Here is a 15,502-nt window from a genome sequence, read left to right as displayed (position 1 = left end):
CGCGCACTGAGCCGACATCTGAGAACCAGTGATGATGAAAACCTTCAGTCTGGCTCTAAAAAGGGGCACTTGAACACATCACAAAGACATTAACCAGTGCCCAAAAAAGCTTGTGTGTTCTGCACTTGCATGAGAGGAAAAGGAAGATAGAAAAAAGATAGGGACTGTGAATATACACAGTATGAAAAGAGCAGCCACACCACTCTCAGTCATCACAGAAGGTTCATGGAGATGAGCAGAGATGAATTATTATTAAGTCACAATAGCCAACAGCAACATTTGGGAAAAAAACATTAAACACACAAACTGTTTTCCAGAGGACAGTCACGCTCACACAGGTAAGGCAGCACTGCTCCACTGACTTACTGAGGCAACACTTTTAGAATCGTGAAAGTCAGAACACAGCCTTCAACTCAGCAACAGAGAGGCAGTGGGATCCTCACAAGATGGCGCCCACATCCCCAAAAATGATGTCAACTTCACATTTTAACACAAACAATTAACACAAACATTTCCCTCTGGGGATTATTAAAGTATCTGTCTATCTTATAGGTACCTGAGACTTTTTAAGGACCCACAAAAGAAATAATTTTAATAATAGACATTAAAGCAACAACACCGGAAATGTCTGTGTTGTTGATCTAAACCACACAGTTACATAACAACAATTATAAATTATGATTAGCAACTTTTCAAAACTGACATTTCTGGCATTTCATTCTTCACTGACTGCAGCAGAGAATATTGAATATTGTATAATAGATTAATAAATATGTTTCAAATAAACACACACACTGCAAAAATAAATTGAAATTGAAAATTACATAATAATAAAAGAAAATGAGGATGATGGTCAAAATGTTGGATGTGATGAAATCATCAAACAGTGACTAATATTCATGATACATTTAAGTGAAGTTATTAATAAATAATGCTGATATTAAATATTATTAGGACAAAATTTTTACATTTGTTAGTTTTATCCACTGATGTTGCTATAACTACTACTGCTCTATTATCAATACAATTACTACAACTGTAAGTTACAACTTACAAGTGTAAGCAAGTAAATAAATATCCACATTTCATGTTTATTATGTATTTACAGATTTTGGTTACTCGTTACTGTGTGTACTTAGTGATTAAGCAAACACAAAGTAAATGTTCTACAGAAGCAGAAAACCTTCAGTCTTCAGTTACTAACACTACAGCGCCTCCTAATGGATCCACTGAATACTGCATCACGTTGCATTACTACAACTTCTACTGCAGAAAACTGGACGAGTAAAGTTGCTAATGAAAAAAATAAAAGTTCAAGTACTTCTTTTGTTTGTTGTTAACTAATGTACAAATAATTTTCTTCAGAAAAGGACGTTAAATAAAACTGTGTTCGTCCCTGCAATGACTGAACACTGCAGCCAAAGAGGAAACACAAAGTGTGAGACTGTAAATAAACTACAAGTGCTGCAGCTACTACTGCTACTACTACTGAACGTTTTACTTTGCTTTACAAAGGGCAACTACAATACAACTATCACTACTGTACAGTAGTACTGCAATGTATATTAGTACTTCTTTTTCTTCTTCTAGTACAGATCATTGTAGCTTGTACTACTCTCCCACTATTATACCATAAATTACTGCTACTGCTGCTACTCTTATTATTGTTAAGGTTAATACAATTACAAATACAATAATATAAAATACTACAATACTGCTGCTTAACTAAAGCTTATTTTAAAAACAATATATTTTGGTGCTGCTACTGTTTGTGTACAATATTACAATATTACTTATAGTACTATTAGTACTGATATAACTGTATATTTCAATGCAATTATGCTCTTTCATTTAATAATACTAATAGTGCAGGTACTCTATCTGGTATTAGTGATCCTATTAGTTTTTCTAATAGTCTACTTTAGTCTATAGTTTATACCACTATTTGTATTACTGCCATCAATATCCCACTTACTTTTACTACTGCAATCAATCCTACATTCCACATGACAACTACTCCTACTCTTTCTGTTGGTACTGCGACACCAGTACTTTTAGTGTGATTGCAGTTATTGCATGGAATGACACAACTGCTAGCGCTGCACCTCAACACACTGTAGAGTACAGTATGTACTGCAGAGTTGGAGTAGTAGCAAAGGCTATAATCACAGCAGCTGAACTTTGCAGTAATCTGGCACAGGGCAAACCATTACATGTCCACCTCAGAACCTGGTTTTCTGTCACAGCAGTGGTTATGGTAACAATAATGTCTGCTGATGGTGGGTTCAGAGGAGCTCACCTCCATGTAACAGTCTCTGTGTGGTTGTGTGTCTCTGTTAGACATTGTGCATGTGATGTGACAGTTCATCAGTGTGACCACACACGCTTGATATTTCACCATCCTATTGCTGTTTGAGGGACGTGTTTTTAAGATTTTTATCAGACATGACTGCTTTTGTGAGACACGGCAGTGGAGAGCAGACAGGAAACCTACACGGCGACAGAGAAAACAGGCGATACGCAGGAGGGCGAGTCAAACCTAGGACTCTGCAGATATGTAGCTGTCAGGGTGCTTTAAGAAACCTATTTATAACTTTGCTGTGCTCAGTTTCACATCATTTTACTTTTGACCTCTCTGGAACAAACAGAGCAGACATGTGCTAATGGCCACATGACGCTTGTTATTAAGAAATGTGTTGATTCACAGCATCACATGAAAGCTGAAACTGAAAATGCAGTAACAGCAACAGAAGGACAATAACTGAACAGAAACTTTTTAAGATTCTTATATAGCTTTGATTGATTTCAAAGGATTTCAAAGGAAAGCCACAAATAATGAAATAACAAGACAATTTACTTCCTATTTATGTGGAGGTGTCTGAGAATATCAGTTGATCAGATAACCTTCCACCTACAGTTCTTTTCAAATGTATGAAGGAGGATGCGGTTTCAGTTTTTTTCCTAAACAGTTTGTCATTATCAAAAAATGACATCTGTCGCTTTGTGGTTCAGAACCGAAGCGTTTGGTGCTAGAAATACAAAACAACGTTCAACAATGGACCAGGTGAGCACTTTGAATGCCAATGAGTGTCTGAGGTGATGTGTTATGTCATTATTTATAGGACTTTAGTTGTATCTACACTAAAAGTACCACTTGTACCAGGCAGTTCAGAGTGCAACCGTTCAATTTTCCAACCAATGACACAGGAGGGAAATCAAGTATAGGAAGTAACTGGGCTCAAGGGGGTAATTTTATTTGGTAATTCACTTTAGAAACATTCATTTAGAAACATGACGTGGCTAAAGCACATGACTTTGTTACGTACGCAGCGACGCTCGGGTAACTTACAAGGTTTCACAACTTGGTTTAGGAGAGTTAGTTGGTTTAGAACGTTTCTGGCCTTGTCAAACACACAAGGCAGAGAAAGTCAGTCCACAGAGTCAGGAAAGGGGTCTCCATAAGGAAATGGGCCAAAAAACAAGAATGTTCTGAGCACTTTGTCTAAACTGGAAAGAATCGTTTTAGCTCCAAAATGTCAATGTTACAACAGAGCACTTCAAGTAAACACTGATTCAGTTGTGCTGCCGTCATCCAAAACTGACCTTGCTTCATTGTAAAGATTCTCTGAAATTCTGTTTCCTCATTCCATCTTTCATCATGTCTTCACTAAAAGTGATGGTGTGTAAAGAAACGATGCAAGAGAGGGAAATTACAATGTGCTCCAAGTACAGTATCATGGCGATGAGAGGCTTGAAGTTAGGTAGGTGGAGCTGCTGTAATGTCAGGAAGTAATTAACATCTGCACAGACGACCAGAGACATCAATCATAACAACAAAAGTTAAAGATCAGAGCACTGAGACTGTGGAAGACCTGCATTTTTACTGAATTACATTTATCTGTTTCCATTTGATCAGACCGGACTAAACTGCAAAAACCGTCCAAGCCCAAGGGCTCGTCTGCAGCTTTCTGGTGGACAGGAAGAGGTGGGGTTACTGCGTGTACGTTTTTGTTAGGAATGTGCCCAAACTGTTTAATAATTCACACCCGATATAAGATCACACCTCTAAATGTGGTCGACAGAGGTGCTGAGGTAAAACATGCAACTAAAGTTAAAGTTAAGAAAAATAGAAGGTAACACAACTCTTGCACACTGTTTTTAATACTGTCTTTGTTGCCAGTCTGTGGTCCAACTGCCTCGCTCAAAGTAAACGTCCATTGTCAGTGTGGTTGTGTTGTGGCTTTTGCAATTCAGAACTTAAGTGAGTCTTTGCATTTGAACTCTACGCCAATAAATATGATGAGAAAACTATTTTAAATTCAAGTAACAACACATTCTAGTGGAGATGAGTGGAAAGTTTCCAGAAAGTTTTACTTTTATGTGCACGCAAAGTAATGTGGCAGATCAAATTTTCAGAGATTGATTTGGGTGCAGGGGGTTTTAGGCTAATTCTTCCACCATCTGACCACACAGCTGTGTGCACCAGGAAACCATCCTCCTACACTGCATGTATGAGTAACCACACTGTAGCTACAGAAGTGACAAATCTTTGTATTCTTTCATTTTTTGTATGTTGAAGGTTTACAGCGCTTTCTACGCAGATGACGCTGCAATTTAATTGTGTCAGTGATATTTGTTTGGAATATTTAAAAAGATACAGAAGCTAAAACATCTATTTCATCAGCTCTACTTATAATTACTGTCCACCCACACCACTTTCCTATGCATTCACCCAAAGCACATTAAAAATAACCAAAGATAGAAACCATACAAGCAGAATAAGATGCCAAAAAAGGGACATTTGATCATCAGGTATATGGGTAAGAAAATAAAAACAATAGACAAATGAACATCAGTAAGGGTTTGTGTATGAACAAGCAAACACACAACCTTCTGTAATTCTGAGGTTTACCTGTGGTTTTATCAAACCAAATGACATAAATATTCTAAAACACATGCTGAGCTGCCACAACAAGCTTTCTGCAGATGACTAGTGGATTGTCATCACCGCACCCTCTACAGCTAACGAGGGACAAATGGCAATGTCCCGATATAGACACACAAAAAAGCATGAACTGGCCTTCAAAAGGTCACATGTCACTGTGGACTGTGGGAAGTGGTTTTAAACGGATTGGGATGTGGTGAATAAGGCAAACGTGCACAAAATGACATCTAAACACAAAGATCTCCTGAAAATGAAAGTTTCAAAAGGGACTGTAATCCAGAAATGTCCCTTGAAGGATTAAATCCAGCAAAAATAGAAACCAATTGACTTCAGGAAGTGAGACACAGAACATTCAAAGGGGGACTCAAAGGTACTGAAAACCTAGTGAACATAATTCAACATTAGAAACAAACTAAAAGAATCAGCTGAGAGAACTTCTACAAAGGGCAGTGAAGAGACTCTAGTAAGACGTTAAGACAGTTTGTAGTTCTACATTTCTTTCATCCTACCTCGTTTGCTGCTTTGCACTTGGTTTTGTTTCTGCTTAAGCACCTTATGGTGTCATTTTGCACCTCACAGTGGTTGTCCACACCTCTTAAATGTGACTGCAGCACCACCAACCATAAAGAAATGAAACCTGACCGTGACCGTGCTCTTGTAAATGGATAAGATGACAGTAAAGTTCACTTGACTCATGAAGAGTCTAATGTGAAAAGTATCTAATATAAATAAAGCTTTTAGTTTGTACAGATTTTAGGTCATGGACCAATTTAAAGGCTGTTACACTAAATCTGTCTTTTGTCTAGAAGATGAAAAGTTGCCAACTCGACAACACTTGCAGGAACAGGAAATCTTTACAGTAACAGTGACTAACATAAGACTCAGAGTCTGCTGGAGGTCATAAAGAAAATAATAACACGATTGTCAGAAACTTGTCAGTAGCTGCTCGAAAAGCTGACATATGAAAAATATGTGGTTAACAGGAGCCGGGATCATTACAGGACAATCGTTTTTACGGGATAATGTTCTGTGATTAATCTGGTAGTTTGCAGTTACAGCTGTGGTAACTGCTTTAAAACAGGAACCACAGCTGAAAATGCGTCAACTCTCCCACATCCTACATGATGAGGCCGACTCGATGCTATACCCACCACAGGTCTTTAGCCTCCAGGTTTTCTTTTAACAACAGTTAGCAACACCATTAGTTTCCACTGCCAACTGCGAAGCCTCCACACTTCCTGCTTAAAGGTTCCTTCAGACTGAACATGAATTTTAAATAGTTCTCTAACCAAGATGACAAAATTAAGCTGGTAATGAACATATCCTAGAAAAAAAAACAGTAATCAAACCTAAACCTTGACTTTGATCTGAACAACAGCAAGAAGCTGACTTCATGAATGTCTCCTGGCGTCTCATTGAGAGTCAGATAACAGAGTCTCAAATCGACAGGCCAGAAAACATCAAGAAAGATAATTTATTAGACAATGAGCTACATTTTCAGTAACTCTGATGCACATTAATTCCCATAAACTTTAACCAGACTATTTACATTTGAATGCTTTTGCACTTCTCAGGAGACTCAACAAGGTAAAAACAGTAAACCAACATAATCACATTGACTTACAAAGTCAACATATTTATATATTATGTGACTGCAATGTGTGTCGTCATTTATCTTTACATTATAACTCTTTGTTTGGCAAAAAATATTTTTCATACATTTTTAAGAAAATCAAGTTGATTCGATGTAATCAGTCCCAGCAGGCAGTGATATGAATTACACTTATTCCATGAGGAACAAAGAAAGTGACTGTACTTATACAACTACAAATACTTTACCAGACATTCAGGTCTGTTCACACATAAAGATTCGACAGTCACAGTATTACAGAGTTTTGGCAACAGCTTGCATTGCTTCATAAATTGTAATCTTCAAAAACATGTAAAAATAAACTTTTCAGAAATTCTCAGTCTAGTTCCAGGACCTTAGAGGCCATGACAAGTAACTCTATCAGTCCAGAACATCCAAGAACTCTCATTGTGCAAAATAATAAATCCTTCGAAAGGTTTGTTTACGCAACAGAAGTGTAAGGACGTCTTTGTCCCGGCTGTCTGAGATTCCAGTATAAATGCTACAGATGAAACGACCAGGTGTTTGGGCTCCATCAGCGTCCAGGATGAGTTGAGCGAGGAAGCTGAGCTTTGTAGTAAATAGACTCTGGAGGAGCAGCAGGTGGTCTGTAGGGGGACAGCTGGATCTCCTCATACTGCAACACACAGCGACAGCACGTTAGCAGCACTGGAGCACCATCAAAGCTAACAGTAATACTAGTAGTATTAGCAGAATCCATATAGGAAGTAGAAGTACATGGCTGTGATAGTATTAGCAGCATCCAAAGGAACTTACAAGTGAGAATCAAACGTCAGAGGCAAACAGGGATTCAGTGCCCACTGGTAAGAATTCGCAGTAGCAGTAATTACTAGTAGAAGTAACAACAGGAGCAATAGCTGCATTTACTAAACAGCAGGGCCGAGTGTCTGAGCCAGTGACAGCCAGAGGAAAACCAGCCGTGCTGCTGAGAACCACCTGCTGTGCTACAGGAGCCCAGCGTCACGTCAAGGGAAAGTTAAAGAAAGCTCATCTCTATTCAAACAGTGTGACGCAGTTCAGCTAAAGCTGGGGGGCAGAGAAACATGGAGGTGCTGGAAACTCATTGTCACAGTTTCCTGATTAACAATGTGTGTTTATCATGATATGTGATGCAAGTTAGCAGGGACAGAAAAAACAGGAACAACCTTTAAACACATTTCACCAGCATGACTTGGGCACAACTGCCCAGTCAGAGCTGAGCACATGAATGAGGTACAAGAACCTCAAAGAACCAGAGCTTCACCAGAGCCCAGCTACAGCTGTGTTTACCTGCCGTGGCTCCACAGTTTCTGGGCTGTCGTAGACAGGTGGGGGCTCATTTATCTGGCAGGTGCAGTCCTTCTTCTTCTTCTTCTTCTTTAAACAAACCAAACCTGCCAGCAAAGGTCACTTTTAGACTGATACAACGTCACCGTGAAAAAGCAAAATGCACCAAGTCTGAAAAGTAACACTAGTCCTAGTTGTGCTATATGTGAAGAGAAACTCATGCTCTTGACTGCTAACCTCAGTAAACTGACTACTTCCAGGCTTTTCTGGACTCAACAATACAAATCAGAAAGCATCAAAAGCGACAGAAACAGGAGTTAATTACATCTTTGGTTTTCTCTAAATCTGTTGAACGTAAATTTCTAGGTCACTCACAAGCAAAGTTTTAGCTAAATGCTAAAGCCTCAAATCTTTAATGTACCACTCTGCTCTTAACCACAATGCAACAATACAAACATTCAAATGAGACTCAGACAAACAAACTCACCAATTAATACTAAAAAGAAGACGTTTAGGGCGAATGAGCTATATTTGATGAGCTCATTCAGCAAAATGCTCGAGTCGTTTCCTACTGTGGTGTTGGTGGGTGAAGTTGTGGGAACATCTGGGAAAAGAAAAGTGACAAATGTGAACTAAGACACTGCAGAATAGCAGCAGACACAGTGACAATCAGAGCAAAGTGGGCTCAAACATTAGAGTCTTTCTGAGTGAAGGTGTCCGTTTGCTAAAGAAATGGCTTGTTGGATGTTCAGACGGCCTCTGCAACTATCCTAAAGCTGGGGAGCCGGCAAATTCTGCCAGTTCAGCAGTTGGTTTGATGTGCAGTTTGAGGGGAGTCATAGTGTTTTTCATGCAGATGCTGTGAAAAGATTTGCTGTGATCTGAAGTGAGGAGAAGACGCAAACGCAGACCAAGCAAACAGGAAGCTTCAGTAAGACAAGACTTTTTAAGGCAGGCTTACTGTGAGTCCAGACAAACCAGGCAGGAGGAACGGGAGCAGAAACAGTCCACACCGAGGTCATCAACAGGCCAAGGCACAAGTGAGGGTCAGAGACCATGAAACCAGCCACAAACAGACACAAAATACAAAAACAGGCAAACAAGTAATCAGGTAACTGAGGAACTAGTTGGCTGGACGGAGGTGACAGTCCAGGTGTATCGGTAAAAAAGTGCAGGATCAGATGGAAGAAATGGCAGAGGACTGAGAAGATGGAGGGACAGTCGAGCAGGAACAAAAGTACCCCGTCTCTGTCCAGAGGCAAACAAATCCACTTCACATGACGTCTGGTTTTCTTAACATGCACAAAGCCTAAAGTGTAAAACACTGTATTGCAGTGTTATGGGGCTTATGTGTCACACACACAGCAACTTTTTACATTGTTATCAAATGTAAGTTCTTACGTACAAAATGCACTTTTGAAGATTTGCTGACACACTTTGAATCTGTTCCTGTAGAGACTGGGTGCTGCAGCCAAGAGGAGCTTACAACAGCTTCTTGGACCAAATGTGGCTACTCACAGATCCATGTTTGAAACTGCAAAAGCCACAATTCAACATAACTTTCACTAATCAGAAATAGTCTTTTGACAGTGGATGACTGTGGCTCAGTTGGTCCATGGGTCACAAGGGCAGCGGTTACGCTATAATCAGCTAGCTGATTAGCACCATCAGGTGTTGTTCATGTGGTGACAGACTGGTGTATCTGGTTTGTTTCAGCTGTGTGAGTGCATCCTGTAGTCTCCAGGAGAAAAGAGATGAAAGATCGTTTATGAAAATGGTTCTTACCTGAACATAGACTGAATGTGTCCACAAACTGAACGCTGCCATTTATCCTCCTGCCACAGAAGTACAGTCTGCAGTCCTCTGCTGTGATGTTGGTGATCAGGAGGATGTTTCCAAAGGCTGAATATTTGGGTCTAAAAGTATAAACGTAGTACTGGGAACCAGAAGGATCATTAGTGAAAGAGCGACAGATGGATCCACGAAGCTGACTGTTGATCTCCATGTACCAGTAAGTGTCTGAATTGTTCCCTGAACAGTTCAGACTGACGTTCTGACCCAGCTCCACTTTGACCTCTGTCACATTCTGGGCCTCTGCACAGACCAGAAACACCAGCAGGATCATCCAAAGCAGATCCATGATCAGGTTCAGTATCAGAAACTAGAGAGACTCTAAACCAGCACAGCTCTGACCTGATGCTGCTCCGTCGTTTGCAGCGACAAATGTTCTTCACTTCCTACTTCACAGGGTGATTACGTCGTGTGTAAAGTCTGATGATCTAAACCACAGATACCGAAGTAAGTGTCACCAGACGATAAACAAGTGGAAGTGAAACTTGTTCATCCTCGGTCTGTTCTCTGCATCAGGAAGCAGAGGCAGTGTTTAGGTTAATATAACTGATATTCAGGGATTGTAAATCGATCAGAAACCAGATTGCTGCTTTCACTTCACACTCTATAACAGACACTTTGTGAGTACAGTAGTACTTCATACAAGAGCAGTGTGTGTCATTAAATTCCACATGTCTCAGTATTACAAACTATGGCGATCAACAGCATTGGCAGTAAAGGTATCAGAGGTAACTAAAGTAGTATTTTAGCATCACCTAACAATAGTGCAAGTAAAATCTTGAATCATGTATACTGCTAACATGATACTGCAATACTGGTTAGAGTTTTGGTAATGGGAACTGTTTAGTAGTGTCAGTAGTAACAGGACAAGTACTGTCAGGATTAAATGTTACAACAAACCATAAAAAGTAATGTACGAACTAGTGGTAAGTTAATATATGAGTACAGTAGTAGCTGTATGCTGTCATCTTAATAGTATTACTATTAATTTGAAGTAATCGTAGTAGCATGACCGTGATGATGGTAAACAGTAACAGAAGCGGGACAACAGTACCACTTACAGCAGTAACTGCTGTATTAGTGTACTGAAGTTATATTTGCAGCAATAGCAGTTGAAGTACTGTTGTTAATTGAACACAACATACTGGTGTAAATAAGAGACGTAAGAGAAAATTAACTTTGCAGTTATAAAAGTTACAATAGTAGAAGATGAGCAGAAGCAGTACTGCCAGTAGAAACAGTATACTAGTAGTTGTAGTTGCAGCAGTGGTAGCAGTAAAAATGATTAATTACAGTAATGAAAGTAGAAAGAGGAGAAACAGCAGTAGAGATAGTTACAGTACTTTAGAAATTTAGTAGTATCAGTTACAAACACAATGGTAATACTACACAAATAGTACTGTAATAGTACAAGCAGAGCTGGTGCACTGGTGACAACTGGGGTCACATCAGTAGTAGCAGTAAAAGTATAATGAGTTGAAGCAGTAGTGTTAGTATAGGTTATAGTAGAAGCAGCAATAATAGTTACTGCAAGTTATTACTAGTAGTAATACTGGAAACAGCAACAACAGTAATAATGTAGTATCTTTAGCACAGTTTACTTCTCTGTTCACACTAATGATGAAGCACTGGAACATCTGAGCCGATGAAGTGGCTCCATCTTGTGTCACTAAGTTGTTACTGCAGAAAAAACTCAAACATGCAGTATTTCTTTGACATTACTTCCTGTTTCATTTCAGGTTTTTATTTAGGAAATGATTAAAGGTCATAAGAGATTTACAGTTTATGAACAGCAAAGTTGCTTTGCAAGCTCTACATCAGTAGGAGCCCAGGACTGAGATCCAGTGCTCTACATCGTATTTGAGACAAAGATGAAGTCCACAAAAACATGTAACAAAGAACAAACTGGAAGAAACATCAGGAGTTTCACTGCATTCAGTCTGTCGGTCACACGTTCAGCTGTTTACACACTGGAAATATTCACAAAAGTAACGTAAAAACAGAAAATCCCAAGACATTTTCATTGTACAGTGGTTAAAACTCGTGTGATACAATATGAAGAACCAAGTCATGTGCAGTAATTAACTCTGCACGATTATCTAATAGCAAAATCAGCCTGTGTGATTATTGAAGTGCAAAAAGCTGCACTTTACTGAAATAAAGCGACGACCTATTAAATAACTGCATCACCAGGGACAAACAAATATGAAACACCAAGGTTTGTATGACTGGTCTGTACTCATCACTGGTAGTTGTGATGGATACTTCCTGTCTTCTTGTTGTACGTGGACCAAAAATGTCCCTTTGTCCTTGGGCTAAAAGTGACACCACGTAGTGTTTGCTTCTTCAGTGTTATGTGAGATAAGCTTTTTGTGAATAGGTGCTGCTCTGCTCTGAATCCGCTCTGCTTTTTGAGCTCCACCTCGCTCAGCACCGCCCTTCAGCTAGTCGTCATTATGGAATTAAAATCAATGTGCGTGATACAAACCTTACTATCAAGAAAAAAACACTTACAATTGAATATCTCTGCACAGCCACCAGTGCTGTTCAGTGAGTTTATGTCACTTCCCCACATTAGGTGTCGGAGCACATTTGAAAACTGTTGCATACTTTGACTTTAAATTATTTAAAAACCATAAAACAATTAATTGCTTTTGGAGGTTTTATGCTAGTTTGTATGTTTTGTTTGTAGTATTGTCCACAATAATAATACTACAGATTTTTTTGACATAATCATGCAGCTGTAGCATATATAACATGATTGTACTTGTTCAAAACAACAAGAACAAAAAAAGTCAACTTCTATTTTTTTGGAGTTCTGCTTTCTGTCATTCTGCAGAATTTAGTGGTTTTGTCAGTTGCTTTGTACAAATTGATAATGAGATAATGATCAGCTATGCAAAACTGTCATGACACATCTGTGTTGTATGTCCAAACACACTTGTATAATCCACAGTCAACATGAAAACAAATGTCTTTTTGTTGAAAAAGTCTCATATTAAATGTAGGAATTTAGAATTTTCATTATAGATACATATTTACTAGTAAATCAACACCCAACCCCCAGGTCTGTTTACACGTGTTCTACACGTACTACGTGTACTTCTTCAGGCTCAGACTCAGCCACCTGAAATTTAGAAAACACCTTTAATTAGTTCCTGGTTTGGCTGAAAGTTTTCTCGGCCTTGAAACTGGATTCAATCTGACCTCACAAGGTGAAGCAGCAGGTGGAGGAGACTGCACGGGTTAAGAACTGGATCTATATCTTCTGAAACACACAGGAAAAGTACAAAACAGAGTCAATACAGGAGTAGTAGCACAGATACTGTACTACCAGCAGTAGTGGTAGTAAAAGAAAAGCCAAACTAAATCATGTAATACTGTATAGTCTGATGCAGCAGCAGGGACAGAAATAAGCATCATCAGGATCAGTAACAGTAGTAGAGTTAGTAGAAGAAGAACTGTAGGAGTAGTGAGAAGTATTAACAGTCATATCTTAAAGTTGCATTAGCAGTAACTGGTTAAAGCAGTGAGAGCAGCAGCAACATGTAGTAGCATCATGGTACAGGAACCAGTCAAACCACGAGTAGAGGCAGCAGAGGCAGCAGAGGCAGCAGAGGTCTTACTGCTAGTAACTAGCATTGATACAGGGAACAGTGGTAGTAGGAATGTAAGAAGCAGTAGTTACAGTCGTAGCAGTATTAATACTCACAGTATCAGTACTGTCTGAGTATAAATAGAAGTTGTTTACCTTCGCTATCCTTAGACTCTTTGCGTTCTCATAGAGGACCGTCTCGTCTTTATAGCGCGACTTCTTCCTCTTCAAACTCAGCATGAGGCAAAGCAAACCTGCAGCAGAGCTTCAGCTGAGTTACTTCACTCTGAGCTTCATGTGATCAATGTTTGGCAGAAAATACGAATGATGGCTTCATTGATGAGGCAGAAGCCTCCATCACTGTCTCACAGTTGTTCCATTTACATTTGGGTAATTTTAATCATTACAACTTTCTACAGCATGTTGTACATCTCACTTCTGCTGAAGTTCCCATGAAGCAGGTTTTAGTAGCTATGGTGACCAGAAACACACCAAGGTTAAAAATAAGTTAGACTCACTGATTGTTACTAAGATAAGGAAGATGTTCAGGCCGAACGAGATGTATCTGATGAGGTCAGTGCTCCATGTTGAGCTGCCATTGTGAGCTACAGCTACAAGTGGGAGAAGAAAAGTATCAAGCAAATACATAGAATCTAAACTCATTTTGCAAAACCCAAAAGAAAACTACATTTTCTAACTGCACAGATTTCAGTGAATGAGACAACACAGCAAAGTACAACTGTTCTTTTTCAGACATTACAGGTACCACGGGTCAATCTACAAAGTGTAGAGTGCTCATATATTTGTACTACAAGTCTGAGTAAAGGCTTCCATCCGCAAAAGTGACCGTGACATTGTTTCATATTTAAACTAGCACTAGTTTTTGGAAGATCAGTGACTATAGTCGACATGCAGTTTAGGGGGACTGCAGTGCTCCTGGTGTGATATTACTGGAGTACAACTTGTAGCCGTGTGTAGAATGTGACTTCTACACCAGTCAGGTGGAAAGTGATAAGTCGTGGTTTTTACCTGAGACCAGACTGAATGTGTCCACAAACTGAATGCTGCCATTTATCCTCCTGCCACAGAAGTACAGTCTGCAGTCCTCTGCTGTGATGTTGGTGATCAGGAGGCTGTTTCCAAAGGCTGAATATTTGGGTCTAAAAGTATAAACGTAGTACTGGGAACCAGAAGGATCATTAGTGAAAGAGCGACAGATGGATCCACGAAGCTGACTGTTGATCTCCATGTACCAGTAAGTGTCTGAATTGTTCCCTGAACAGTTCAGAGTGACGTTCTGACCCAGCTCCACTTTGACCTCTGTCACATTCTGGGCCTCTGCACAGACCAGAAACACCAGCAGGATCATCCAAAGCAGATCCATGATCAGGTTCAGTATCAGAAACTAGAGAGACTCTAAACCAGTACAGTTCTGATCTGATGCTGCTCCGTCTTCACACTGAGACAAGTTCTTCACTTCCTGATTCACACCTCGATTCTTGTATGTAAATTGTGGCTAAATATATCGCAGACACTAAGTGAGGTTCACCAGAAAATGATCAAATGGAAACTTCCCCCCAGCCTCTGTGCATCACATAGAACTGTGTGTGTGAATATAAGAGATTTTCAGTTGTTTACAGATCAATGACATATTTTATTATATGAAATCTGAAAACACTAAACTTGTTCATACACATTCACCCTCCTGCCCTCACTGTTCTATTTATGACTAACATATAAACTGTATAGTAGTGGGAGTAAACATACAGCTGTAGCAGCTGTATTTCAGCTTATAAGATGATTTTAGTTTAATTAGTAAATAGTTACAGCAGAAGCAAGCGTAGTACTGATCATACTGGTATCAGAAGTGCAGGAGTAGCAGTTGTAGTAGTAATAATGATAGTAATATCTGGACTAAATGTTATACTACAGATACCATCAGTTGCAAATGTACTTGTAGGATGTAATAGTACTAATATCAGTTGTTATCATTAGTAGTTGTTGTTGCATTAGTGTTACCCAAAAAAACCTTACAAGTCTAGTTTTAGTAGTAGCAACAGAAATGGAGTAAGAGTACTACTTACAGTACCAATAGCAGCTATACAAGTAACAACTGCAGAAGTGATACTGACAGCAGTACTAGTGACACTAATATAATTTTAGGAGTAGTGACAATACAAGCTGAAAAAATAAT

General features: G+C 39.3%; 1 protein-coding gene across 8 annotated transcripts; it reads right to left on the bottom strand.

The window, feature by feature from the left end:
- Positions 1-6,435: 6,435 nt before the first annotated feature.
- LOC137125542 (uncharacterized) lies at positions 6,436-14,785 on the bottom strand. 8 transcript variants are annotated; one of them, XR_010914156.1, is made up of 5 exons: positions 14,338-14,785; positions 13,827-13,919; positions 13,465-13,562; positions 12,921-12,981; positions 11,421-12,840 (listed from the first exon to the last, which is right to left on the bottom strand). XR_010914156.1 is itself a non-coding variant. In XM_067501176.1 (4 exons), exons 1-4 carry the CDS (start codon positions 14,690-14,692, stop codon positions 7,111-7,113), a joined length of 678 nt encoding a protein of 225 aa, XP_067357277.1. In that variant the 5' UTR covers positions 14,693-14,777; the 3' UTR covers positions 6,436-7,110. The 8 variants fall into 8 exon arrangements, 6 of the variants coding, with proteins under 6 accessions (XP_067357277.1, XP_067357279.1, XP_067357278.1 ...); XR_010914157.1 differs by having other exon boundaries at positions 12,921-12,978; XM_067501176.1 differs by lacking the exons at positions 11,421-12,840; positions 12,921-12,981; positions 13,465-13,562; positions 13,827-13,919 and adding exons at positions 6,436-7,212; positions 7,866-7,969; positions 8,350-8,466 and having other exon boundaries at positions 14,338-14,777.
- Between the last annotated feature and the right edge of the window lie 717 nt (positions 14,786-15,502).

The sequence above is a fragment of the Channa argus genome, chromosome 4 (genome assembly GCF_033026475.1).
Source record: "Channa argus isolate prfri chromosome 4, Channa argus male v1.0, whole genome shotgun sequence".
Taxonomy (NCBI): domain Eukaryota; kingdom Metazoa; phylum Chordata; class Actinopteri; order Anabantiformes; family Channidae; genus Channa; species Channa argus.
The sequence above is the reverse complement of the archived record's forward strand: the minus strand, read 5'-3'. Positions and strand labels throughout refer to the sequence as shown.